Genomic DNA, 24,898 nt, shown 5'->3' on the forward strand with positions numbered 1-24,898 from the left:
TTGTCCCAAATAGCACCATTGCCAACAGTCCAGGTGTTCAAACACATAGGGGACATTCAGCATTCAAGCCACATCATGACACTCTGAAAAAAAAATGACATCACAGTTGTCTGCCTACAGTCATCTGCTATGGCAGTCAGGCTAGGTCCCTCTGGTTCTCTTGTGTCCAGTCCTTTCCTCAGTCTTCAATCAGGACTACCCTGTGTCTGTTTGAGCTGGGAATCTGAGGTCCTGAGTGCATCAGAGGCTGGGGTACAGGCTTCAGGTGGGCACATGCAGAACGGGCCCTCCATCATGTACTCATGTGGCCTGGGCAAGGTCACGATTGCCTGGGTTCTAGCTGCAGCCTTGCCACCCACTGTGAGCCCTGAACAGTGCATGCATTCCCTCAGTGCCTCTCTGCCCTTCCCTGGAAAATGGGTCTCCCCTAACAGGATTGTTGTGAACACTGAGTGAATCAAGCCACCCAAGGACCCAGAATAATGCATGGTGGGTGGGGGTCTGATAGGACTCGGTGCCCTCTAAGCATTCACACACCATCCCCTCACCTGGGGACAGACTAAGAAACCAGGATGGCACTGTGCTCTACTATATATATATATATATATATATATATATATATATATATGTGTGTGTGTGTGTGTGTGTGTGTGTGTGTGTGTGTGTGTGTGATGTCCTATAATCCCAATGCTGGGGACAGTGAAGACAGGAGAGTCCCTAGGGCTCACTGGCCAGTTGAGCCAATATCAAGCTCCAGGCCAGAGGAATGATATCCAAGGCTGTCATCTGTGTACACGTGCATGCACATGCACACACAGCACACACACACACACACCAGCATCCCTGTCATAGGAGACTGATTATGTATGTTATTTAACTCCAGTCTCTTCACTGGCTTTGAGAGTCAAGGGAATGAATGCTTGAAGAGCCGTGTGCCGCTACCTACTCCAGCTTCGTCTTTGGGGCAGTTCCTACCTCCAGCCCTCATTTCTACAGCAAGAGCACCCCAATAAGAACAACCTGCATGCTTTGTTGGGGTCTCTACATGTGGGTCTGCATCTTTGAATGTAGTAGAAAAGGAAACAAACATGCACTAATAGCATGTGCTTCCCTTCGCCTCCCCTGACCCTGTGTCCTAAACATGGCGGGACATGCTCAGCAGCCTTTGCTTAGCATTATTACTAGTCATATAGACAGGGTTTAAAGTACACGGGCATGTGCCTGGGTTCTCTGCAAAGACTGCCCTGTTTTAGAAAGAGAAATTGTCTGTGGGTTTAGTATTGACAGGAGTCCTCACACTTGTGATCCTAAGGGATGGCTGCATTTCATAGGGGTGAGAGGTAGGCTGGATGCCAACAAAAGGTTGAGTGAGGTAAGCCAGATGTGGTGGTTCCTCTGCCTCAAAACCAAAATGAAAGCCAAAACAACGAAACAACAAAAGTGAGGGCCGCACTGGAGAGATGGGTCAGGAGCACTGGTTGCTCATCCGGAGGACCCAGGTTCCATTCCCAGCACCCACAAGGCTGCTCACCACCATCTGTAACTCCAGTTCTGAGGCATGCAACACTTGCCTAAGGCTGCTCAGCTCTGCTAAGGAGCTCGGACTTAGAGCACTGGTCTCTGAGGTCAAACACTGTGGCTATCTTGCTTCCCTTAGCAAAATGAACACCAATAGTTCCTGCTTAGTTTGTAGCCCTCAAATTACCCACTTAATAGATGAGCCTGCGATTCAGAGAGGGCCTGTCCTTTCTATGGTAGGAATTGATGTAGCTGGGACTCATCGCTCACTCTTTCAATCTGTGAATGAGGGGGCCTGGCCGTGAGGCACGAAGCTGCCTCCGAGGGCACGGAAACCTCGCTGTCATCTTCTAGTACTGCTGCGTGGTGAGGCCTGGTTCTGCCCAGCCTGGGGACTCAGCACTCTGCAACTGCTACTGTTTGCTTAGCTACCATTCAGCTGGCATGGCCTCTCCACTTCCTGTAGGCTTAATGTCCACTGCCCATTCCAGGCTTGGGGAGGAAAAAGGTCACCTGACAGCTGTAAATTCCAGCTGGGATAAGCCGAGTGGGGAGGAGTCTTCGTCATAGTTCACACAATCAGCCTTTACCTCCTGTGACGTTTCCAGTGAAGGGGCCTCCACTCCACCTCCTGCAGCAGGTAAACCCACCTCTCGGGCGAGCCTCTATTGTCTCCTTCACATCTCCCCTTCCCTTTAGGCTTGTGATCTGGCTTCCGGGGGAGACATGTTTCTTGAGCTAGGTTCCCAGGGCCTCCTGCCATTCATTGTCAGACTGGCTGGGAAATTGGAAAACTCGAACAGTGGCTGCCCTGGTCTTTGGGGTGCTGAGATGGTCAGATGAGACTGACAATGGATGCCCACAGCCGCTGCAGCCCTGTGAGCAACAGCAGAGCCGCACGGCTGCAGAGGCCTCCCTCAGGGATGGGAAGGGGCAGTGACTCTACCCTGTCCCACCCAACCCCATCTGCTGCCTGGCCTGTGTTCTCTGTACCTATTCTAGTCCGCTCCACTCAGCCCTGTTCTATCCTCACCCGCCTACTCATCCACCCCCACCTGGCCCAGCCCACTCTGCCCCTGTCCCTGCCCTCCACTAGAGGGGCACCATGCCCCAGCCCATGGGTTCAGGGTGAGTGCTGACTCTGTACCCCATGGCTGTGGCTGTCACTGCTCACAAGTGCATAGGGCACAAGTCCTGTCAGTGCCCCCACCCCAAAACCGCCTCCATGACAGCCAGGGGGAGTCACATGCCTCCCCTTCCTAGCTCTGACACCTCCCCTCAGGGGCCTGTATAGATGTGGTCCTGCCTAGCCTACTTTCTACCGCCTCCGAGTCCTGTCAGCATACCCCCACTTTCCTCCTGTGGGAGAGTCCTGGTGGGACGGGTCAGCCCTGGGCTCTAGCCAGACCTCAAGGGTGGCAATCTCTATTCACAGGCCTGGTGCTTTCTCTGATATCTCACATGGTTTGAGTGGGCCGAGGGCTGGCTCTGCTGTTAGGGGAGACCCCTCTCCTTCCCTCCCTGCTCCTCAGAAGACACACACAGAGAACAGGGGTTGCCTTGCTGCCCTCAGACCCTCTCCTCACACGCCTCCCTTCACTCTTACGATGTCCCGCCTGACATGCCATGGCTTAGTGTGGCTGCAGGAAGGGATGGCCATGTGCTGCCTCTTCTGCCCCCTCCCCATGGGGGGAAGGGGAGGCCTTGAATCTCAGTGGAGTGGTGAGTTCTAAGATTTGGGCACAGAGGAAGCAGTTAGCTGGCTTCTGAAGCCAGGTGTGGTTGAAGGGCAGCCACATGGACCCAGAACTGGCCCGGGCAAATGGCAACCTGTCTCCCGGAGCTGTCAGGCTATGGATAAAGGGTCATATAACCAGTGTCAACTGTGCACACATCTTTCTGGGGACATGTGGGGAGGCAAAGGGCAGAGAAGTAGTTCTGAGTCCTCTGTGTCAAAGAACTCCTTTTTACAACAAACCACGTGTGCCTGGCACAGATTTAACAAGGTGAACCAGGGTGGCATTGCACAATGCTCCCTTCACGGGGACTTCACCCAATAACATTCCCATGTTTATAATGCCCACCCCCAAGCATTTGTGGAGAGACCTGTGCTTGAAACCAGTACAGCCCTATTAAAAACTTATGGGCTGCAAATACATTTGTTAGCTTCACGGACCGACTTTCACCAAGTTTGCTGGGCACGTCTGCAACTGTCTAAGCTGCTGTTGGGTCCTGAGCAGGATCAGCCATGGCCAGTGGGAAGAAAGCACACGGGGTGAGGGCTACGAGACTACATGGGTACCTGAAAACCTCGCAGACTGGTGTGGGCCCCAGCTTGCTCTGGGTCTCTTGGACCACTGTCCAGGTGACCAGCTGTGCTGCATGGCAGGGGATGTCACATACTTTTCGCTGTTTATTCCACTGTCAACCCTTGTGGGCCAACACCTGCTTAGAGGGAGCTCAGTTCATACCATGTGACCTTCCTCCAGAACTGATCAAAGGTTTCCAGCAGATGTTTCACATTGTGTATGTTCTGAGGTGTATCTTAGGTAACTTGTTATTGTGCCAAAAATTAGCCAGGCTTTTCAAAATGTAATATACACACAGAATGGTCTACCACTCAGCCTTCAAAAGGAAAGGAAAACAAGCTTCTAGTTTTCAGCCATGCCCTGGTTACCTCATGGCAAGCACATGGGCCAGTTTATACTTCCTTTTGGGTAGATGAGGCCATTGCCTTCAGAATTTAGTTTGATGGGGCCCAGGTTTGGAATGAGTTAATCCCAGAGGACTGGCATGGTTGAACATGTTAAGTAACAGAGGCAGAGTAACCAAGAGCGTGGAGAAGGCAGGCCTGGCTGTGCATCCCTGCTCTTCAGCCGGCCGTGAGGAAAGCCGTTCAGATCTCTTCCTTCCAGGATTGTGAAAATCAGATGAGACTGCACAAGACTCCTTGGGTCTGGCTCTTGGCTCCTTTATTTCTTCCTGAGAAGGCTGGTGAGTAGAAGGTTCTTAGTGACAGGTTATGTCTTAGGAAGGAAAGTCAAAAGCACTGTGGTGCCTGGAGGCAGGGGGGTATGAGAGAACAGCTGTGATTACTAACACGTGGCCTTGGAGCCCAGTCCTGAAGATTATACCTTAAAGTAACTGACAAATGGCAATGTACTGTGTCAACTCTCTTAGCCTGTCCCTGGCACCCACAGGGCACAGGGCAGCCAGCTGCATCCTTATCAGAACAGCTTTCAAACCCAAACCTCAGTGCCAGCCTGCAACACAACTCCCTGACCTTCGCTGGGTCCCCACTGACGTATCTCCTGACTTTTCTGGTCCACAAAGACCTTTGGCAGTTTGGGGGAGAGCTCTGAGCTTTCTGAGCCAACTCAACATCAAAAAACCACTTAGAAACAGCCAAGAGGTCCAAAAGTGGTCCTCGCCAAGGGATTACGGGGGAAGTCAGAGACATGCATTCTCACCATCCAGGTGGTGTTGGAACAGACCTGTGAATCTTGTGGTTAGTTCATCAGTACAGGTCACATCCCCGGCAATGAGGAATATGTTCTGCAGTGGCACTGGTACACCTGAGGCTCTGACATTTGCACGTCTGCAGACTGCCACCTTTGTGGGCAATGTGATGCTCCCTTTTGGAACCAGTGTCCCATGTACTGCTGGGATGCATCTGGTGTTTCTCCAGCTCACAGTGCTGGTGACACAGCACATAAGAACTTGCAGAGTTTTGAGTTAGTAGAGGACAAGACACAGTGACAAGAGCAAGGCTAACCCCCCTTTATAGAAGCCACTAATCACACTGAGCATCTAGAGTTCAAACAATTGGCTTAAGGAGATGGTAGCCTGGGTCAGTGCCAAGCTGTTAACTAGAAGCATGCCAGGAACTAAAGTCTCCAGGAGCAACCTCAGATGTTGGTCCAGACAAGAGAAGTGAACTTCTGAACAGGGCACCACTCTGCTGCCCCTGACCAAAGCCCTTCATGCTTTAACCTTAACGTTTCCCAGTGTTGGTCATGTCCTAGGGTCAGCCCCATTCTCCTCAGCTCTTGCAATGGCTTTTCCACATAGAGAAGCCTAACTTGTCACTTGAGGCCAGTGACAAATCTTGCAGAAAAATGAATAAAGGAGTTGAGGGTAACTATGATCAAACTACATTGTGGGAAATTCTTAAAGGAATAATTAAAGTATTAAAAAAAAGAAACAATGTATACAGCAAGGGTGTTTAATAGGTGAAAGTTTTGGTGGGCTAACCTTCCTTTGGGAAGAATTTTTATACTTCTTGAACCGTGATTTCTCCTAATGTTCTGTGTGACCGATATCCAAAGCTTAAGAATTCAGGGGTCTACAAGGGCCTGGCTGGCAACCCACATCTAAGGCAGTAGTCTTTCTTGCCAGAGCCTTACAGGGCTGCCTTGACTACACCTCCAGCAGTTTGAAGACATTCACCTAGGGAACATGGGTACTTCTTTCCTCTTGACTGGGGTAAGAGTCAAATGCCCATCTAAGAGCACAAGTCTCTCTAGTCTGGCAAGACCCTGCTTTCCTCAGCTCAGCCTCACTGAATTAGTGGCAAAATGTGACAACAGAACTGAGCTCTTGACAGGACTGCCTGCAAGTCTGCAATTCCCGGCATCCAATCTTCTTCTTAATGGGAAAAACAAAGCAAGAGTGCACATAAAAACCTGCCTGCTAAAACACACAACGCGGGTCAACTGAGCATCTGTAGGTAGGAATTTCCTCTGGGTTGGTCTATTCTGCCATCTTTTCTTGGGTGGGATCAGTGTGGGATGGCTGTGCAGCCTCAGGAAGGAAAAGACCCTCTGGGGATCGAGACACACCTCTTTGCACATGCAGTAGGGTAGAGGACTATTCTGTCCTGACAAGGCCATCAGCTTGTTCTGTGGAGATGGTACTATATCCAGGAGGGAAACAGATCACACCTGAGGTGGCTTCCAACTGTGCTGAGGGTGGAGCCAGCTTGCTTTTAACACAAAGGCAGGTGCTGTAAAAATCTTGCTGAGTTCTTGAAAGGCAATACAGTCTCACCGAGGGCATTTGTGGTAAAGGGGGAAAGTAAACATCCATTTTAGATCTGGGCTGGGCATGACTCTACCTCCAGCACCACAAAACATCCAAATGCAACAAATTAGATAAACAATATCCAGTGTCCTCAATTAAGAACAAGGACTTAGTTTGAAGCAATCTTTGCTATACCCAAGGCCCAGTACTTGATGTGTGATCAAGGCCCAGCATCACCTGGGAGCTTGTGAGATACCAACTTTTGGGCCAGTGAGTAAAGGTGTATGCCACCAAGTCTGATTACCTGAATGCACTCATTAGGACACAGGTGGTAGAAACAGAGAATCAATATCTGCAAGTTGTCTTCTGACCTCCACACATGCAACCTGTCCTTCTCACCTCACCCCAACCCAGGCCAATAACACCCAGCTCCCCCTCCCTGTCCTGAGACACTCAGGGGCACTGGTACTATCTAAGCTTGAGATGAGTCGGAACATTCAACAAGACACTACCTGCTCCTGACCAGCGCACCGATCAGCCTGAACCAGGGTGCGTCTAAGTTTCAACCAGCAGTCCTTCATTCCCACCAGTCACAGGAGAGGAAGGGGAGTCACCTCCACAGACAGGCGCTAAGATTGTGTTGAGGCTTTAAGGAAAAACCATCAAATGACTTTATTGTAAAACATCTGCTATTTATTGACAATTGTTCTTCTAAAAACACAAACATGAGAACGGAGCACCACATCCAGAGTGACTCGCCCCTGCAGCTAGTGAGATGCCAGGACAGTGGGGCTTTCCTTGTCCCCAAGTCTCAATTCATCACTCCCTCCAGGGCTCCAAGCTACCTCTGACAAGACAACGGAAATCACTAAAATCTCCAAGCACAGGAAGGTCACAATAACCTTAGGGATACGACACTAACTGCTGCACATTCCAGCCTGTAACTCTAGCAACAATATAAATAGCTGCTCCCATTGCCCTTGGCTGTCCTGACCGACTAGCCAAAGCCTGGCTTCTGCATACTGCAGAGCACAAACGCTAACATCCACATGCACAGTCCGTGTTCAAGTATAGAGGTTTGTTCAGCATAGCCCAGGTCATGTAGTGCTTAAACCTCTGTAGTGTCTGTCTACTGTGGTCAGACCCTGGGACACGCCTGTCAAAGGTGGCACAACGCACGAGCTGTCCATCCAATGTGGACACCACCCCAGTCAAGGCCAAAGTCTTGACATCAGTAGTGACATGGTCGACTCAAGTTATAGCCGTATGAAACAGGAATCCATTTCGTTTCTTCATTAAATGGAGTTTCCAAAGGTGTCAGGCATATTCTAAAAATTAAAAAAAAAAATCATTTCAAAATGCTACTTTTGATCTGGACCTGTATTCATTAAGTACATGTTCCTAAAAGGATTTACAATGAAATGGAAAAGATTTAACACAAACAAATATTTTACATTCCATGATGAATCAAGGATCTCTCCCAAGAGGCACAAGAAGGCAGCCCTTCAATTGCTCATGTTCAAAGGCCTAGATCAATTGCCTCCCTACCCAATTTATTAGTACCAGCATCTTAACAACTCACTAGCAGCAGAACAAGGGACCAGAACACCCCCCAGGGGTGTGATGATGGCAGGTGAGGGGTCTATTGCTCATACAATGGTTCCCCAAACCTGGCACAGCATTCACCTCTATCTCCAGCTAATTTTTAAAGTTTAGATTAAATCTAAACCTGAGACAGGGAACAGAGAGCTGCATGTACTCCACAGTGGCAACCTGGAGACGCAGAGCTCATGGTGAAGGTCTCACTTTTGACAGCACTTGGGAATGCTGCTTGATTTCATATGAAAATTTCATATGAAAATGTCAGCCAGCGCCAGAGCCACGGTTAAGCAATCTCAGAAGATGACCTCCACGAGTCCCCTGTGCAAACCAGTTGCCACAATGGTCCCTGATGAGGTTTCCTGTGGTGACTTGGATGCTCGGCACTGGTACAGAGCACAGCTGCCAATGTGGGAACACACTAGACCTGAACTCACTGAGATGGCTCACTGGGGTGAACTCCACGCTCGGCTCTCAACAGGTGTGAACAGGACGTGTAATCACAGCTTATCCCGTTTCTAACCATCTCCACATCAACCAGCCAGAGGAAAGATGGGGTGCCAAACCTTAGGAAGTGTCTTGGGATGGTGCTGGAGGATCCTGGCTTTCAGGTTCTGGAGGGGGAGCTGGCATAGCTTCTTTTTTCTGGGCTGCCAGGAACTCGTGGATTGCTCGCTCTATCTGTGGCCTGAAGATGTGATTTAGTTTGGGGTCCACCACCTGAGAAATGATTCTGTCCACTCCTGCTTCCAACATGCCTGACCTGTGGAGATAAGACAAACTACTGTAATTTAGTTCTCAAGAGTTCCCCTGTGCACCAATAAGCCCCAAGTGCCATTCAAGAGCTCAGAAAACATCCATTTTCCCCAGAGTTTTAGGCCATTGGCCTTTCATTTGAGGGGATTCACAGCCACCTGACAACCACCATTCCTAATGCGGTCTCAACTTTGTACAAAGAAAATAATCAAAGCTGAGCAGACTGCACCAAATCACAAGAACCTGACCACAAGTGTAGGGTGAAATTGCAGTCACAGTGTCAAAGGCAGTAAGCCTTGTTGTGCCTTAGTTTCCCTCAGAATTTATTCTTATCAGCCAGAACAGAAGAGGCTTCCAACAGCAACTCAGTTACTACATCCAACACAAACCAGGTGAGATGTTTTTGATGACTGGTGAGACACATAAAGACTAGACATGCAATATACAGTTGCTCAATGAGAGACAACATGGGCTGCTTTAGATGCCATACTCCCCTAGTTTTACATGGGTGTTAATTTTCTTCATTTACAAGATCTCGATTTCAGTGGTCATAAGCCACCGCGAGTACTATAGTGCTTGTCAGCAAAGTCCTTTTTCTATTTTTAATAACCCCCCCTTTCTCTCGGAACTCACTATATAACCAAGGCTGCTTGATTTTCCTTATCTTCCTGCCTCTCAGCCTCCTGAGGTCTAGGATGACAGGAGTGTGACAGGTATCGTATTTGGTTGAACTCAACAGATTCTTAAAGAACTTATCCCGTGCCACAAAGGTGAAGACCCCACTTCAACACCAACTCATTGGGATCAACTTCTATCACATGAGCCTGGGGGTGGGTAGGGAGGGTGATACAGTACAACTTCCCTACATGAGTTGCTTAGAGTATGCACCAGAACAACTAAGATCACCAACAGTATCAGGAGAGCCGGGCACTCCAGCTTTCTCACTCCAACTCCCTTCATGCGTTGGGCAGCCACCACTGGCCATACATCTCTGCACCGGTAGCAAATGAAGTCATTCCTCAGTTTTCCAAGACTTGCTTTTCTCACCGCAATCCCCTGATACTTCTATTTTCAGGGTCCTGCTTCATAAGCTTTTATTCAACAATTCAGTGAATTAAGAAGTGCTGGATATAAACCCTGGTGTTAAAAGACAAGATGGTTTCTGAAACAGACCAGAAAAAACTTACCTTGGAATCCATGACCCATGCCCAGTGTTCCAGTAACAATGAGGTCACTCCTGTGAGTTCTCTATAGCGCCTCCTCTAACAAATGTTCAGTTTATTTCTGTGAAGGACAATGTCTTAACAGGACACCTTTCTGCAAACTGTCACCACTTTAGCAGCCACGGTCACAGAACATACAGGACTCACTTTGCTGGCCTGCACCCAAACACTGGCATCCTGGCATAAAACTCATTCTCCTGTTCAGATGACAACGAACCAAGCCTGACAACCTGAAGACATTCCAGAGTTACCACTGAATGTGCATACCCAGGAGGCGCCCAGAGCGAGCAGGGCTCTGCTCATCTTCCCCCATGCATGAGACTGTAGATGGCTACAAAGCACCATGGACCAGGAGTCCCATGAACAGAGATCAGCCTGTGCAGCAGCATGCTGGAACATCCAGTTTCCTCAATGATTTACTTACTGGACCACGCTCTGCCTCAGCCCATTTCGCAACTGGTTCTTGTTCATTGTAGGATTCCATTCCTGTTTGTCCAGATGTGTTGACACAAAATTATCCACTTTCTGCCTCAGATTCTGGTAAGCTGGCTGAGACATTCAGAAGAAGAGACCAAGTTAGTTAGTGCACATGCCAAACTTGTGGAACCCGAGCTGTTCGGAACACTGCCTTTCATAGAAACACATTTTCTCATTTAAACACTTCCACCTGCCCTCAGAACTCACCCTGCAGTCGATAGGCACAGTGCAGGGCATTACCTACATAAATCAATCTACTTTTAAAGGAACTCCACAAGGGAGGGCCTATTAGTATTTATTCTGCCTGAATTTAGACATTAGACTTTCAGGCTTCAAAGAGTAAACAAAAGTGCCCTCCAGCTTGCAACGTGGCCAAATACAGATGCAGGCTGTTTCTCCAAAGGAAGGAACTGGTTTCTAGGTCAAGGTGACTTTTCATGAGTCACCAGACTTCAAAGTTTCAGTAATTTTCATCCATAAAATGCAAACATTCCTGCCTGCTTGACTCACAATGGGTGCTCGCAGCAGCACACCTAGGAACAGCCCCTCCAAATGAAAGGGCCACCCAAACCTCAGCAAGTCACTACAGCTAATGCCAAGGGAGCTCTGTGAAGAGTTTCCAGGCAAAGCTGTGACCCAAAGGAGCCTGAGGCACTTACTCTAACAGTTCCTACATGCTTGAGAACAAGACTCACTGTGAGTACATGGAATGCATCTTCTGCCACTCCAGCCTCCTTCCTCTCCTACTGAAGGCAGTTAATACCGCCTCCCCCACGCTGAGTGGTGTCACTTACTCCAGGACTGAACTGGTCCCAGATGAGAACATGTAGTGGGTGTGGCTTGTGGCCTAAGGTGTGTAGATGCAGCATCAAAGCCGTAAGACAGGCTCAGGGAGCCTGCAGTTGACAGCCAAGCCACCAGCTGATGCCTATCTAGATCAGCTGGCTTGGGTTGTTACATGTAGTCCTAACAGCTGAGGAGCCCTAACTCCACCACCTTAATCTTGGCAAGCTGGTTTTGTAAAGGGAAAAGGGATGTTCTAGCTACTACTACATACCTGACCCTTCATACACATTCCCAACAACTTTTCCAAGTAAGATGAATTAGTATTTTTACTTGAGAGACTGGCTTTTGCACTAGGTCTAACATGGGCATCAACACCCTTTAGATACAAAATAAGGGTGCTGACTCTACAGCTTATCCCAATTTGACCGAATATAGGTCTGCAAATTATTCCGCTGGGGAAAGAGAATTACTGTGTCGTTCAATCCATTCCATGTTTAAAATCACCTCTCCGGTGGTGAACAGAAATTGGGTAGAGCTTCTAAAGCCTTTCCTGACTGTTCTAAAACACGAGTTTCTTTGGTACAGGTTACATGTGTGCAGCCGTAAAAGAATTTCCAAGTTCAAGAAAGGCGGGCGACTGAACCAAAAATTACAGCTGGTAAGTGAAGGGGGAGAGCAGTGCACAAGTGTGCACTACTCGGAAGGCGCCCGCACTGCTCTCCGCGGCGCATCTAGGAGGCTCTGGAGCAGCCTTTTGTTTTACTCCCGGTTCTGGCACGTCAAAACAGTGGGGTGCACCGCACCGCCTCGCCCCCACGGCTCGGGTACCTTGGTGTCTACGTCGGCCAGACAGTCCCGGCGGAAGCTATCGAACAGGCCACGGCTCTTGAGCTGCTCCACTATGAGAGCGATGAGCTGCGGGTCTCCGGGAGGCAGCGAAGCGGGATTGACTGGGCCCCCCGCCCCACTCGAGCCCGATGCCGGTCCCGAGGCTTGGCCCGCTGCGCCTGCTCCCACACCGTCCGCCATGGCCGCACCCCGCGCCCGCGCCGGGCCCCGCGCTCGGCTGCTCCTCCGGGAGCCGCGGGCCGCGTTGCGCAGACACGGAGGGCCCCACGGAGGCGGCGGCGACGGAGGCGGCAGGGTGGGAGGCGGCGGGGACCACGGCGCTCCCCGCTCGCAGCGCAGCTGGCGCCCGTCTAATGGCGTCACCGGTGGCCTTTGCATTGTGGGACGGTTGGTTTCCTGGAGCCATCGCTCAAGTTCTTATAGACTGTGTCTGGCCGTTGAAAACTACAACTCCCGGCAGGCAATTGGCTAGCTCGCGCTAGTTCGCGGAACAGCATGGGAATTGTAGGCTCAAGCCTTAGCAAGGGCTTGAACCTGGTCAGTCACTGCAGCCTTCCCTAATCAGACCTCCCTGCAGAGCAATCACGTACAAAGCTGACTGTAAGATTATATCTTAAAGACTGATTCAGTAGCTGTTTCCCTGTCTCGCAGCCTGCGCTTTTGACATGTACTCAACTCCCACGGCCTCCTTGAACAGTATGATCTGGAAAGTCTGGTTAGCAATGGATAGATCATAATTCTTTTTCAACAAAAATAACTTTACATTTATTTTGTGTGGCAGGGATGGACAATACTACAGCGCTTGTGTGGAGGTCCGAGGACAACTTGTGGCACACTTGTCCCTCCTATAATGTAGGTCGTGGGAATCGAACTCGTATTCTCAAGCTGGGTGGCAAGTGCTTTTGTCCACTGAGCTATTTAGCAGGCCTACTAGAAATACTTATGTTAAAAAGTTTGCACCTGTGTGTTTGATTATTAATAGCAACGCAGATTTTTTTTTACAAAATCATAAAATAAATAAATAACCCTACTATTAAGTCTTTCTTGCCTGTTTAGATTCTTTCTTCAATATTAAATATTGTTAGTATTACTAATAGTAGAGCCACTAAGTAGAATGTGCTAAAAGTAATACTGCTGCACTCTTTAAACACTTTCACAGCTATCTGAAAGCCAGTACCACTATTTCTTTCTGCAGATACAGAAATGGAGGAATAGAAATAATTACTCTGGTCCTATACCTAGAAGCAGAAGAGTATTTTAACTCATGCTTCCTGTGTTCCAGTGTTTAACCAAAGACATCCACAGAACTGAGAACTCACTGTCATTTTACAAGTAAAATAATACTCTAGCATTTATAGCCACAAGTCTGTACTGAAATCCCCGATGTTGCCACTGCCAGAAATAAGTTTGGGATTGCAAAGAGAGACCATTGCTCCAGCTGATGTGTTTATACAAGGAGAACTTTACTCTTGATCAAGAGGGTATGCTGGGGTGGGAAAAGGCAGGGAACCAGACACACCTAGACAGGAAGTGCATTTGGTTTTTATTCTAAGGAAGGTGGTGGCTGTGTCTTTCCGACTAGGGTCCAACCTCACAATCTTTTTTCAGCTGGCTCGTCTGAAAAGAATTTGTGCACAGGAAATATAGAAGGAAGGGGAAAGAGGTCACTGCTCCAAGCCATTAAATTCCTGAAATACAGTAGTGGGCCCTTGTATAAATAAATGTTTTCCTGGGTGGAGAGGATTTGAATATTTACAGGTCTTACAAGGTAGGTGGGGGAGACAAATGAATCTCTCTCTCTCTCTCTTTCTCTCTCTCTCTCTCTCTCTCTCTCCTGAGACAGGGTTTCTCTGTGTAGCTTTGGAGGCTGTCCTGGAACTAGCTCTTGTAGACCAGGCTTGTCTCAGATCCACCTGCCTCTGCCTCCTGAATGCTGGGATTAAAGGCATGGCCACCTTGTCTGGCTTAAGTTTTATATATTTTATAGGAAAGATCGTATTTGATATTTCTTACATACCACTGTCCTCCTTTCCTTTTATTCCTTGGCTGAGTCTCAGAACTACATCTACAGCAGTTACTCCTCATCTCACATGAGCACCGGAAAGGATGTGAATACATTTTACAATACCCTTGGCTCCTGGAAAGACACAGACTGGGCAGAGACCCAAGATGCTCTCACCCAACATTTACTACCCAAGAGAGCTTAAATTAGACCACAAAACAAGTGGCCACTTTTAGTTCATACTCCTTTAATATCAGCCCAGCCAGCCCCAGAGGTTAAACTAATCACATCCTGTCATAATGGGCTGCAATCCTTTGGGTTATCTCAAGTACTTCTACTATTGATCCATGCTGACCTCTCATATATAAGCTCCAAGGAAGTGACATTAGTGATAGCTCAATCCCACGGGGGAGTGGGGGAGCAGGGGCATGAGCCACTCTTTTTTTTTATAGCCCACCTAATCTCAATTTTAGCCACACCACGTTTTATTCTCTATCTTCACAAAAACTTTTTTGGCTCCAGGCCCAATGTACTCTATGGTTGAGCCAGATTCTTAGAGCAATTGCTGTAATTGGAAGTGAATAATTTATAGCATCATTGGTCATCTGTACTCTCTCTATCTCTGCGCTCCCCCACCCCCACCCCCACACACAAACGTATCCAGAGTGTAAGCTTCAGTAGAAACCATGACTGGTTTTGTCTCAGTGCTTAGCATGACACTTGGTCAAAAGTTCCTGTCTGTTTCCTAGTTGTAGACTACTGTAACCATCTTGGCAGGAATGAAGATATTCTAAAGAGCTTGTGCTCTGCCCTTTGACTATCAGAATATTGAACCAATGGTCCAAATAAACCTAGTAGGCTCTGTTATGGTTGAAGCTTCACCACAGCCCCTGGTATCCTTATACCCAAAGATCTAGAATGTTATGTTGGAAGTTCCACCCAAGCCCCTTTCCCCTGTCTCCCTCCAAACCATGCATCTCAAAGAGCTCCCCCCAAATGATGACTCCCTTCCCCAGAGATGATCAAGACAAGCCCCACAGGGTATTTAAACTGCCTCCCAGAAAATAGATGTGTGTGTGTGTGTGTGTGTGTGTGTGTGTGTGTGTGTGTGTGTGTTTCATCTTCTCTGGGGGATTGAAGGCCATGTGGCAGCATTGTGCCCATTAAACATGGGTTTTTTCTAATTTGGTTTGGTTTGGCCTGATTTGGATTGCTGTGTCAGTGGAGAGGCTTATCAGGGTGCAGAAACTTTGCAAGTTCTGCCTCGAAGACCCTCTGGCTGACAGAGGGAAGAGATTTAAGTCTACTGCCAGTCAGGGGGAAAGCTGTTGGTCCCTCTGGACAAGAATAAGGTCACTACCATAACTCTTCAGCAAATATGAAGCACGATTTATTAAACTTCAGGCCAGGACAATGGACACTGGGCCATGCCATACCTGGGGTTCCCAGAGAATGGCTGTGAATGATATAACATCAGTCAGGTACTTATAAAGACAAAACTCTCATGGTTGCACACTTTCTGCCTTTTCCAATTGGGGGCAAGCACACATCCTGATGTACTTCCTGCCCTTAGGTCTCAAACCTGGGAAGAAAGGCTGAGGTGCCTATTTAACACATCTTAGCAGATGCTGGCCACTCAGGTGCTGCCTGCATCCCTCAGCCCCTACCTGTTACAGGGACTGACTGGCATATCCCATCCTGTACCCTAAACTTCCCCCAGGGAATGGGCTGCCCTTCCCCAGCTGCCCTTCTTTCTTAGTTAGGGTCTCATTGCTATGAAGAGGCACCATGACCACAGCAACCCTTATAAAGAAAAATCTTTAATTGAGACTGGCTTACAATTTCAAAGGTTTAGTCATTGTGGCCATGGTAGGAAGTATGGTAGCATGCAGGCAGACATGGAGCTGGGGAGGTAGACAAGAACTCTACATAGGGATCTGAAGGCAGCAGGAAGTGGCTGAGACATGCTTCCTCTAATAATGCCACACCTACTCCAAGGCCACACCCACTCCAACAAGGCCACACCCCCTAATAGTGCCACTCCCTATGAGTTTATAGGGACCACTTTCTTTCAAACCACACCTTCCCTGTATAATCCAGCCGTTTTAGTTACCTGATCTTTTCATCTATTCTCTTGGTGAGTCTTTTAGCCCAGGCTGCCCCTCTTGATTGGCAGCTGCCCTCCCGCTTCTCCTCACATGGTTCTCAGGGTCATGTCTGTAAGGCCCAGCCATGACAAGTTCAACAGAGGTCTGAGTTTCAGATTAACCTAAGGCAATATCTGGCTCTAGGAAAGACCACAAACTGAGACTACCAAGGCACCACGCAGGAACAGATCATCCAAGGGGAAAGTACCTAATGTTCTAAAGGAAATTCCTAACGTTCCAACTGTTGTAGATAGGCTCACCTAATGTCCCTTAGCCCAGCACAAATGTCAGCCAATCAGGGGGCCTGAACCTTAGAAATCCCTTACCCCGAACTCTGCTAGGATAAAAAACAAACAAACAAAAAACAAACAAACAAAAACCAAAACCCCACCCCAACTGAGCTCCATGCTCTCTGATCGAGCCAATGCATTCATTGGACACAAGGAGAGTCCTAGTTCAAACTTTAATGAAGGCTCTTTACTTTTATATACAGGGTTTTGGTCTTCTCATTGGATTTTGGGGGACTCCACATTCTGGGCATAATAATGTCTGCTCTGGACTCTCCCAGATGTCTCTGCCACTGGCTATGCTTGTTATAATGAAGCTTGAGGGGGCACCTTTCATGGGGGATCTTGGTGGATTCCAGGGCAAGCAAGGTTGACCGAGTTTGGGTGGGGAGGGCAAACAGACCAGGCAGACAGAGCTTAAGTGAGAAGTTTTAGAAAGGGGAGAGAGGGGGAAGGAAAGAGAAAAGAGGTAAAGAGACACAGAGACAGAGAGGACAGAAGAGAAGAGGGAGACAGAAAGAGTCTTGTTTGCCCTAGGGGAACTGTAGAGGAAAGGAAGCAGGAGAGAGAGGGAAAAGAGAGAGCAGAAAGGTGGGGGAGAGTGTAAATGGCTGAGGTCTTCCTTTTAAAGGGGCCCTTTGTACCTACAATGCAGACTAGTACTCATGGAACCCTGAGCTGACCAGGGTACTACCTAAGTGCATTCTGCCAGGTGACAGGGACAGGCCAGAATAATGCCTGAATCCTTACAATGCTCCCCTTTTATCTACAATAAACATTTGCCCCCACCATACCTAAGAGCAGTTGTGTCCTTCCCTTTTTCTTTCTCCATTTACCTGCCTAAGTACCTCCTCATACATGCTATCAAGCACTCCCTAAACAGTTGGGGCAACTAACCTTATTTATAAAAGTGAAAGCACATAACTTGTTATCTTACATGCCCCTAGCATTCCAGAAAGTTCACTGCCCTTTGGACAAGAGGGCTGACAGGTTTATCTGCCTTTGGGCAAGTGGGCTTACAGAGGAGAGACAATTTTGTTTTATAGATGCGTAAGCACAGAAATTTAAATTTAAAACATAAAGCCATCACAAAGTTTTCTCCTAGGGAGGGATTCCACACTATTCTGACAACCTTGAAGACCACCTTGCAAGAGAGACTAAACATGTGCAGCTTGACCAGCTTGCCCTCTTTTTAAACCTCATGTCAGGACTCTGGAAGATGGTCTTGGTTTGGAACAGTCATTATGTCTCTTTCCAACACTATCACATTAGCTAAATCTACTTTCTCTGGTTCCCAATATATCACCTTGGTTAACCTTTTACAGATGGGTGGATGGGTGACCCTGGCTTATTAGGGTTGCCAGGGCCAAGGCTCTCACTCTAACACGTCCACTATTTTGTCAGAGAGTATGTGGGTAGGAACAAGTTTTAGTCACCATCTTCTGGGTGTGCCAGGGTAGCAGGAATCACTGGAATAGTCTTCCATGACCTAATAGGAAAGTGACGCTCACAGAGCAGTGTCTCACCATCACTGGGTCCTGTGTGTGGCTGTTGGAACTCAAGACTATGAAGAGGCACTGCTCCTGGTGCCCTGAACACTTGCCTTTATAACTGCTGAAACTAGATGTGTTGAGGGTTAAGACAAAGGATGAAGGTGATCAAGATTATGGGAGGCCTGTTATTAATCCAAGCCTTGCTAAGGGGATGCAGTATGCAATAATGATCATCGGAGGGCGCCATTGCTGTATTTATAGCTCAGAGCATTAGAACTGGAGCAGTACTGTTTGGACTATGGTCTAGAAGATAGTAATCTAGTTTTCTGATGTCCTTTGGATAACTGCTGTCAAATCTCAGTATTAGAACTTCTCAGAACTAGGGATGTGGCTTAGGTCTAATGCTGACCTATCATGTGCAAGGTCTTGAGTTCGATCTCCAATACTGAAACAACAACAACAAAACCTTTTCTGTGAGAAGTCAGCAAGTTTACACGTATTGGGTATTAGGATATTTACATCAAAGCCTGTGATGAGGTGGGACCCTCACAAGCAGAAACCTAGACCTTGCAGAAACTGGAAATGAGATCAATGGTGTTTCCTGGGATCATGTGACAGAATGGAGAGCCCATAGGCTCTTCACATCAGAGGGCCCTAGGCTGACAGGTAACATCTTGTGGGTGACAGGTCTGGGAGAATGGCAGGGTCAAGTCTCCACAATTGTCGGGAGGCTTAGCAGTCTTGGCAATTCCTCTTAGCAATTTTCTGAATCCTTAGCAAACGTCTAATACCATGATGATGTTGTGGATTTATACTTGGGTTAGGCTGGCTCTTTGACTGACCCCCATCTTCCCCACTAACTTCAAATTCCACTAAGCAGAGTGGGAAATGTAGTCTTTAAACTTTTTGATATAGAAGACTTTTTTTTGTTGTTGTTTGCTTTTTGTTTTTTGAGACAGGGTTTCTCTGTGTAACAGTCCTGACTTAGCTCTCTGTTCTGCCTCAAAGGCCTACAGATCCTCCCCACCCCAAACCCCACTGATCCTCAGGCAGCTGTAAAGCAGAGGAGCTTTTGCAGAGGGAATCTAGGGCCCCTGAATAAAATGTATGTTTCTGTAGGAGACTGTGTGTGATGAGGGTGTCTATGGTAAGAGCAAGGCTGCCTGAGTGGGCTCTGGAGGCTGGGCTCAATTCTGGCTTGGATTGCTCCTGGCCCTGTAAGAAGTTTTTGCTGGGACCTACACTGGATAACTTTCTGCCACGTGGAGTTTGAGATCATGACTGTCTCGATGCAGGTGTTTTCTTGGCTTGCAGATACAATTCGAGGAGACAACAGGTCCCAGTGCCTCAGCAGGAATAAAACCCAGCTCTTGCCTCCGTTCCAGTGTCTTCCTGCTAGCTGCCCTTTGCCAGGTGGCCTTAGACAGCAGGTACCATGTGGCACACATGCCATCCCTACCAGCTAGTTCCAGCTTGCTGGTGGATCCAAAGCAGCATGACTTGCTCCGCCCCAGGCAGGCCTGCACAGCTACTGCTGCCCAGGTGACCTATATTATTTCTAGGTAAGAACTTTTGATTGCTGGCCAGATTCTGTGCAGACTGGCTGTTCTCTCCTCCCCTCCTGCCTCCCTGCAATCTCAGAGCAACTTCTAATTAGACAAGTCTTAGTCACAAGTGGTGCACACAATGGTTAGTCAGCCTGAGCAGTTTCACCAAGGGCAGCCTTGAAAAGAGCCTCTGCCATCCCTGACAGGATAACTCAGGAACAAGATAGAACTTCAGGGTGTTTTAAGCCTGGGATCTGGTTGTTTGGTTCATTGGTTTTGTTACAACTGCATTACCTGACCCAACCTGATTGCCATTTGTCATCAACTTAGTCACCTGATCTTTCAACATCCTTCCAATTCTCCACTCAAGGAGAGAGGCAGGGCCTTTGTGCTGATGGTGGAAATGCCAAATACTCACTTTCCCAGACCCCCTTGCACTTCTAGTGTGTGGCAGGGGCCAGCGCTGTGCCTGCAGTGGTGTTGCTGGTGTGGGTCTATGAAGAGCTCCTGCTGTGGTTCTGGTTCATTGCTCTCCCTAATTAGCCACTCTTTCTATCAATTCTGTGAGCCACTGTGTGTTTTCAGTAAGTACCCTTTCACCTTGAGTCACCTGGAGTCCATTTACATTGACTGGCCAAGAGTCTTAGCTAACTGCATTTAACTGGAGGCTGACAGGAGGCTGCAATGAGCAGGAGTGGAGGGAAGGAACTGTCAATCTGTGATGACTCCCCAGGAGCAAGGCCAGAGGTCTGATCTGCCTTTGTACATGTGGACATGAACTTTAGTTTTTTTATTGGCAAATAATAGGAACCATAAAACAAGCCCACATCACAAATACACCTCGTTATTATTCCCCCATTATTCAAGACTCCCTAGAGAACACCCGAAATTACAGCTACTCATGAACCCTACATATGCCTGTGCTGTTTCACACTTACAGATCTCTGCAACCTCACAAAGCAGTCCCATTCCTTGTTAGGCACTTTATAACTTCTCTTTGGCACATCTGAATTGCCAGATCCTTACCCTTAAGCCTTGGTTAGGTGAAGGTCCCCGGAACATAGTCACTGACATCACACACTGGATCTGATAACTGAGAGTTGCTACATGGGTAGCATGGGTAGGCAGTGCATACCATGTGGAAGGCTTTTTTCCCCAGCTGAGATACACTGCCATTGCAGAGTTCCATCCCACTGCTCAGATCATGGGTCATTTCTTTCTGCAATTTTACATTTTATCTCTTGGAACTGCAACTGATTGATGTCCCCTAACATTGTGTGTAAGGGATGACTGTGGTGTAAGTGTTAACTTGTGGGGGTATAGCTAACTGGAAAATCACAGTTGGTATGACAACACCATGATGAACAAATCCTAATGTTTTTCCATCCTTTACCTCCTTGAAGGTCACAGAGAAGTCCTCACAGTTCAGAGTCATCTGTGGTTCTACTCAAGACCAGAGGTGCCACAAAGAGTCATGAAAACTGAGGAGCAAGGGAGAGGCGGAGAAGTGTCGAGGTGGGAAAGAAGTTGTTTTCATTTGGCTCAGAAACTCTAAATCTCCAAGTGTGCAGAGGGAGGCTGCTCACCTGAAGTCGCACAGGAGTCTGGGACCTGGCTTTTCATGTCAAAGTCAGGCAACACCCTGGTGGCAGAGCTGTGTTGTAAAGCATGTTTGCAAAACTGAGTTGAAAACAGTACAATTCCTCTAGACAATGACACCCCCAACACACACACACACACACACACACACACACTCTCTCTCACACACACACTGACATACACACACACTCACACACACACACTGACATACACACACACTCACACACACATATACAATACTCACACACACTCACACACACAATACTCACACACACTCATACACACATATACAATACTCACACACATTCACACAACACTCTCTCACACACACTCACACACAGACACACACTCACACTTTCACATACACACCCTCACTCACACACTTATACACACTCATACACAGACACACTCACACACACACTCATATACACACTCACACAACACTCACACACAGAACACACACAGAACACACTCATAGACACACACTTTCACATACACACACTCACACACTTACACACACTCACACACAGGCACACACACTCACACACACAGATACACACTCACACACACACACTCACACAGATACACATTTTGACATACACACATACACTCACACACACTCCACAATGACCAAAGGATTCTCATTCCCTCCTGAAAAAAGACCCCTACCCCTCAGGCTCCGCTTTGTTTTCTCAGCCATTAGTTCCTTGACTGAGGAACAAGGGGAAACTGCTGAATTGATCTTCCAAATTAACACAGATCCCAACCAAAGAAATTTGGAAGCCCAGAACTTTCTCATCCAAGTGGCTGCCAATGCCCCGCCCCCGCTGAGGCGCTCCCTTGTTCTCATCTGCTCTGCCCTAGATTCATGGGCCGTTTTCAGAATCGTTGGCAATTTTCTCTGCACTGTCCTGACAACCCTTGGCAATGAACTTAAAAAGCTACTTACTGAATCTTGTGACAGAGAAATCTGCGAGAGGGGGCTGCTCCTTGAGGGTTGGAATACCACCGGCATGGCAATGGGATCCACAGTGGGAAGAGGAGAGGATGCTTCTGCCAGGAAGGGAGGAGAAAGTGGGCTCTGGACTCAAGATTGAGACCTTCTGGTGTCCTCCAAGAAATGCTGAGTGGGCACACGACCCCACAGCAGAGCTCTGGCCCCTCAGCTGGGCACACGACCCCACAGCAGAGCTCTGGCCCCCTCAGCTGGACACACGACCCCATAGCAGTGCTCTGGCCCCCTCAGCTGGGCACACGACCCCACAGCAGAGCTCTGGCCCCCTCAGCTGGGCACACGACCCCACAGCAGTGCTGTGGCCCCTCAGCTGGGCACACGACCCCACAGCAGTGCTGTGGCCCCTCAGCTGGGCACACGACCCCACAGCAGAGCTCTGGCCCCCTCAGCTGGGCACACGACCCCACAGCAGAGCTCTGGCCCCCTCAGCTGGACACACGACCCCACAGCAGTGCTGTGGCCCCTCAGCTGGGCACACGACCCCACAGCAGAGCTCTGGCCCCCTCAGCTGGGCACACGACCCCACAGCAGAGCTCTGGCCCCCTCAGCTGGACACACGACCCCACAGCAGTGCTGTGGCCCCTCAGCTGGGCACACGACCCCACAGCAGAGCTCTGGCCCCCTCAGCTGGGCACACGACCCCACAGCAGAGCTCTGGCCCCCTCAGCTGGGCACACGACCCCACAGCAGAGCTCTGGCCCCCTCAGCTGGGCACACGACCCCACAGCAGAGCTCTGGCCCCCTCAGCTGGACACACGACCCCACAGCAGTGCTCTGGCCCCCTCAGCTGGGTACACGACCCCACAGCAGAGCTCTGGCCCCTCAGCTGGGCACACGACCCCACAGCAGAGCTCTGGCCCCTCAGCTGGGCACACGACCCCACAGCAGAGCTCTGGCCCCTCAGCTGGGCACACGACCCCACAGCAGAGCTCTGGCCCCTCAGCTGGGCCTGGTGCACAGCTTGCACGGCTGGAGAGTTGGAACTGGGGAGAGGAGGTGGCTCCAAACTGGAACCGACCCTAGAAGGTATCCCACTGTCTGGCCTTATGTCTACCCTAAATGCTGCCACCAGAATTAATGCCACCAGCACTTCAGTCCCCCAGCAGCTTTAGGAAATCTCTAAACCGAAGAATTTTAATTGCTCTTAAGAAGAAACTTTCTGGGAAAAAGGTGTGGTGTGAGAATATCAAGTATGATCTTTCCCATCAAAAACTATAGAACTTGAGTTTAGGACAAGGAATTAAGATCTCTTTGTCTCCCCCACCTTGTAAGACTTGCAAATGTTTGAACCCTCCCCACCCAGGAAAACGTGTGTTTATACAGGGTCCACTGCTGTATTCTAGGAATATGAGGGCCTAGAGCAGTGACCCCTTTCCCCTTCCTCCTCCAGGTTTTGGATGCCACTTCTTTTGTTTGTTTGTTTTTTGGAGACAGGGTTTCTCTGTATAACAGGTCTGGCTGGCCTGGAACTCTCTCAATAGACCAGGCCGGTCTCAAATGCCTGCTTCTGCCTCCCAAGTGCTGGGATTAAAGGCATTCGATATTGCTGCCCACCTGGGTGCCACTTCTTTATAAAGTAGGCAATAGAATAAGACTGTGAGGTCAGACCTCACAATCACTACCTTCCTCCCTCCCTCCCTTTCTCTTTTTTCCCCCACCCCATCTCTCTGTCCGTCTGTCTCTCTCTCTCTCTTACACACACACACACACACACACACACACACACACAGACTAGCATACTCTCTTGATCAAGAGTACAGTTTATGTCAGCCTAGTGGCCCCCACCTTTAGTTCTAGCACTCAGGAATCAGAGTCAGGCTGATCTCTGTGAGTTCCAGGCCATCCTGGTGTACAGTGAGTTCTAGTGCAGCCAGAGCTGCATAGTGAGATTCTGTCTTGAAAAACAAAAATCAAACAAAAGAGTGAAGTTGACCTTGTCTGGACACTTAGTTGAAATTGTAGTATTTTTCTTTGTGACCCTGAACTTATTTCTATCAGAGGGACACATGTTATGGTGTCCTTACACTATAGAAAGGTGAGGCTTGACCTGTGGCTCTTGGTGTGCCAATAGTTGACCTTGGAACCTACACTGAGTGGAGGACCTACAGGATTTTTGTTTGTTTGTTTGAGCTGGAAGAGAACAGGCTGGAGTATGTGTTCAGGGGAGGAGAAGGGTCACCCTGTGTCTTCCAGGACCTTGAGCACATTACATAGCTTCAAGTGGCCTCTAGTGGGTTTTCTGTAATGAAATAATAGGTTCCTTCACTGATGAAGTAAGACAAATCAAGCCGAATTGAAATAGCAAAAGGACAGGTTTATTTGAGCAAAGCAACTCCCGGATGAATTCTCCAGTTCCAGAGATGGGGCCAGAGAAGTACCAAACCTAAAGCAGGGAGTTATAACTTGTAGGCAAGGGATGATTATGTGTCTGTCATAGGCTGGGTTCATGCACAAGTATGGTCAAAAGCTGAGCATTTTAAGTGGGTACTTGGGCTGCTGGCAACTTCAGGAAAGAAACATCTGTAGCTGCCAAGAACCTGAAACTAGGCTTTTTGGTGCCTTTTTTTGTTGGAGATTC

The 24,898-nt window shown here is 48.6% G+C and overlaps 1 protein-coding gene across 1 annotated transcript; it reads right to left on the minus strand.

The window, feature by feature from the left end:
• Positions 1–7,226: 7,226 nt before the first annotated feature.
• Bod1 (biorientation of chromosomes in cell division 1) lies at positions 7,227–12,623 on the minus strand. The gene is made up of 4 exons (XM_051181009.1): positions 12,210–12,623; positions 10,543–10,667; positions 8,706–8,902; positions 7,227–7,868 (listed from the first exon to the last, which is right to left on the minus strand). The coding sequence occupies exons 1-3, from the start codon at positions 12,606–12,608 to the stop codon at positions 8,707–8,709; spliced, it is 720 nt and encodes a 239-aa protein (XP_051036966.1). The 5' UTR covers positions 12,609–12,623; the 3' UTR covers positions 7,227–7,868; position 8,706.
• Between the last annotated feature and the right edge of the window lie 12,275 nt (positions 12,624–24,898).

The sequence above is a fragment of the Phodopus roborovskii genome, unplaced genomic scaffold (assembly GCF_943737965.1).
Source record: "Phodopus roborovskii unplaced genomic scaffold, PHOROB, whole genome shotgun sequence".
Taxonomy (NCBI): domain Eukaryota; kingdom Metazoa; phylum Chordata; class Mammalia; order Rodentia; family Cricetidae; genus Phodopus; species Phodopus roborovskii.

What these genes read in the sequence shown, in the direction of transcription:
- Bod1 (XM_051181009.1), bottom strand. Translation starts at nt 12,608, where the DNA reads ATGCAAAGGCCACCGGTGACGCCATTAGACGGGCGCCAGCTGCGCTGC. An exon ending in TGGCCGACGTAGACACCAAG is followed by an intron (nt 10,668 to 12,209) that starts GTACCCGAGCCG and finishes TGAATGTCTCAG; the next exon opens with CCAGCTTACCAGAATCTGAG. An exon ending in CTGAGGCAGAGCGTGGTCCA is followed by an intron (nt 8,903 to 10,542) that starts GTAAGTAAATCA and finishes TTATCTCCACAG; the next exon opens with GTCAGGCATGTTGGAAGCAG.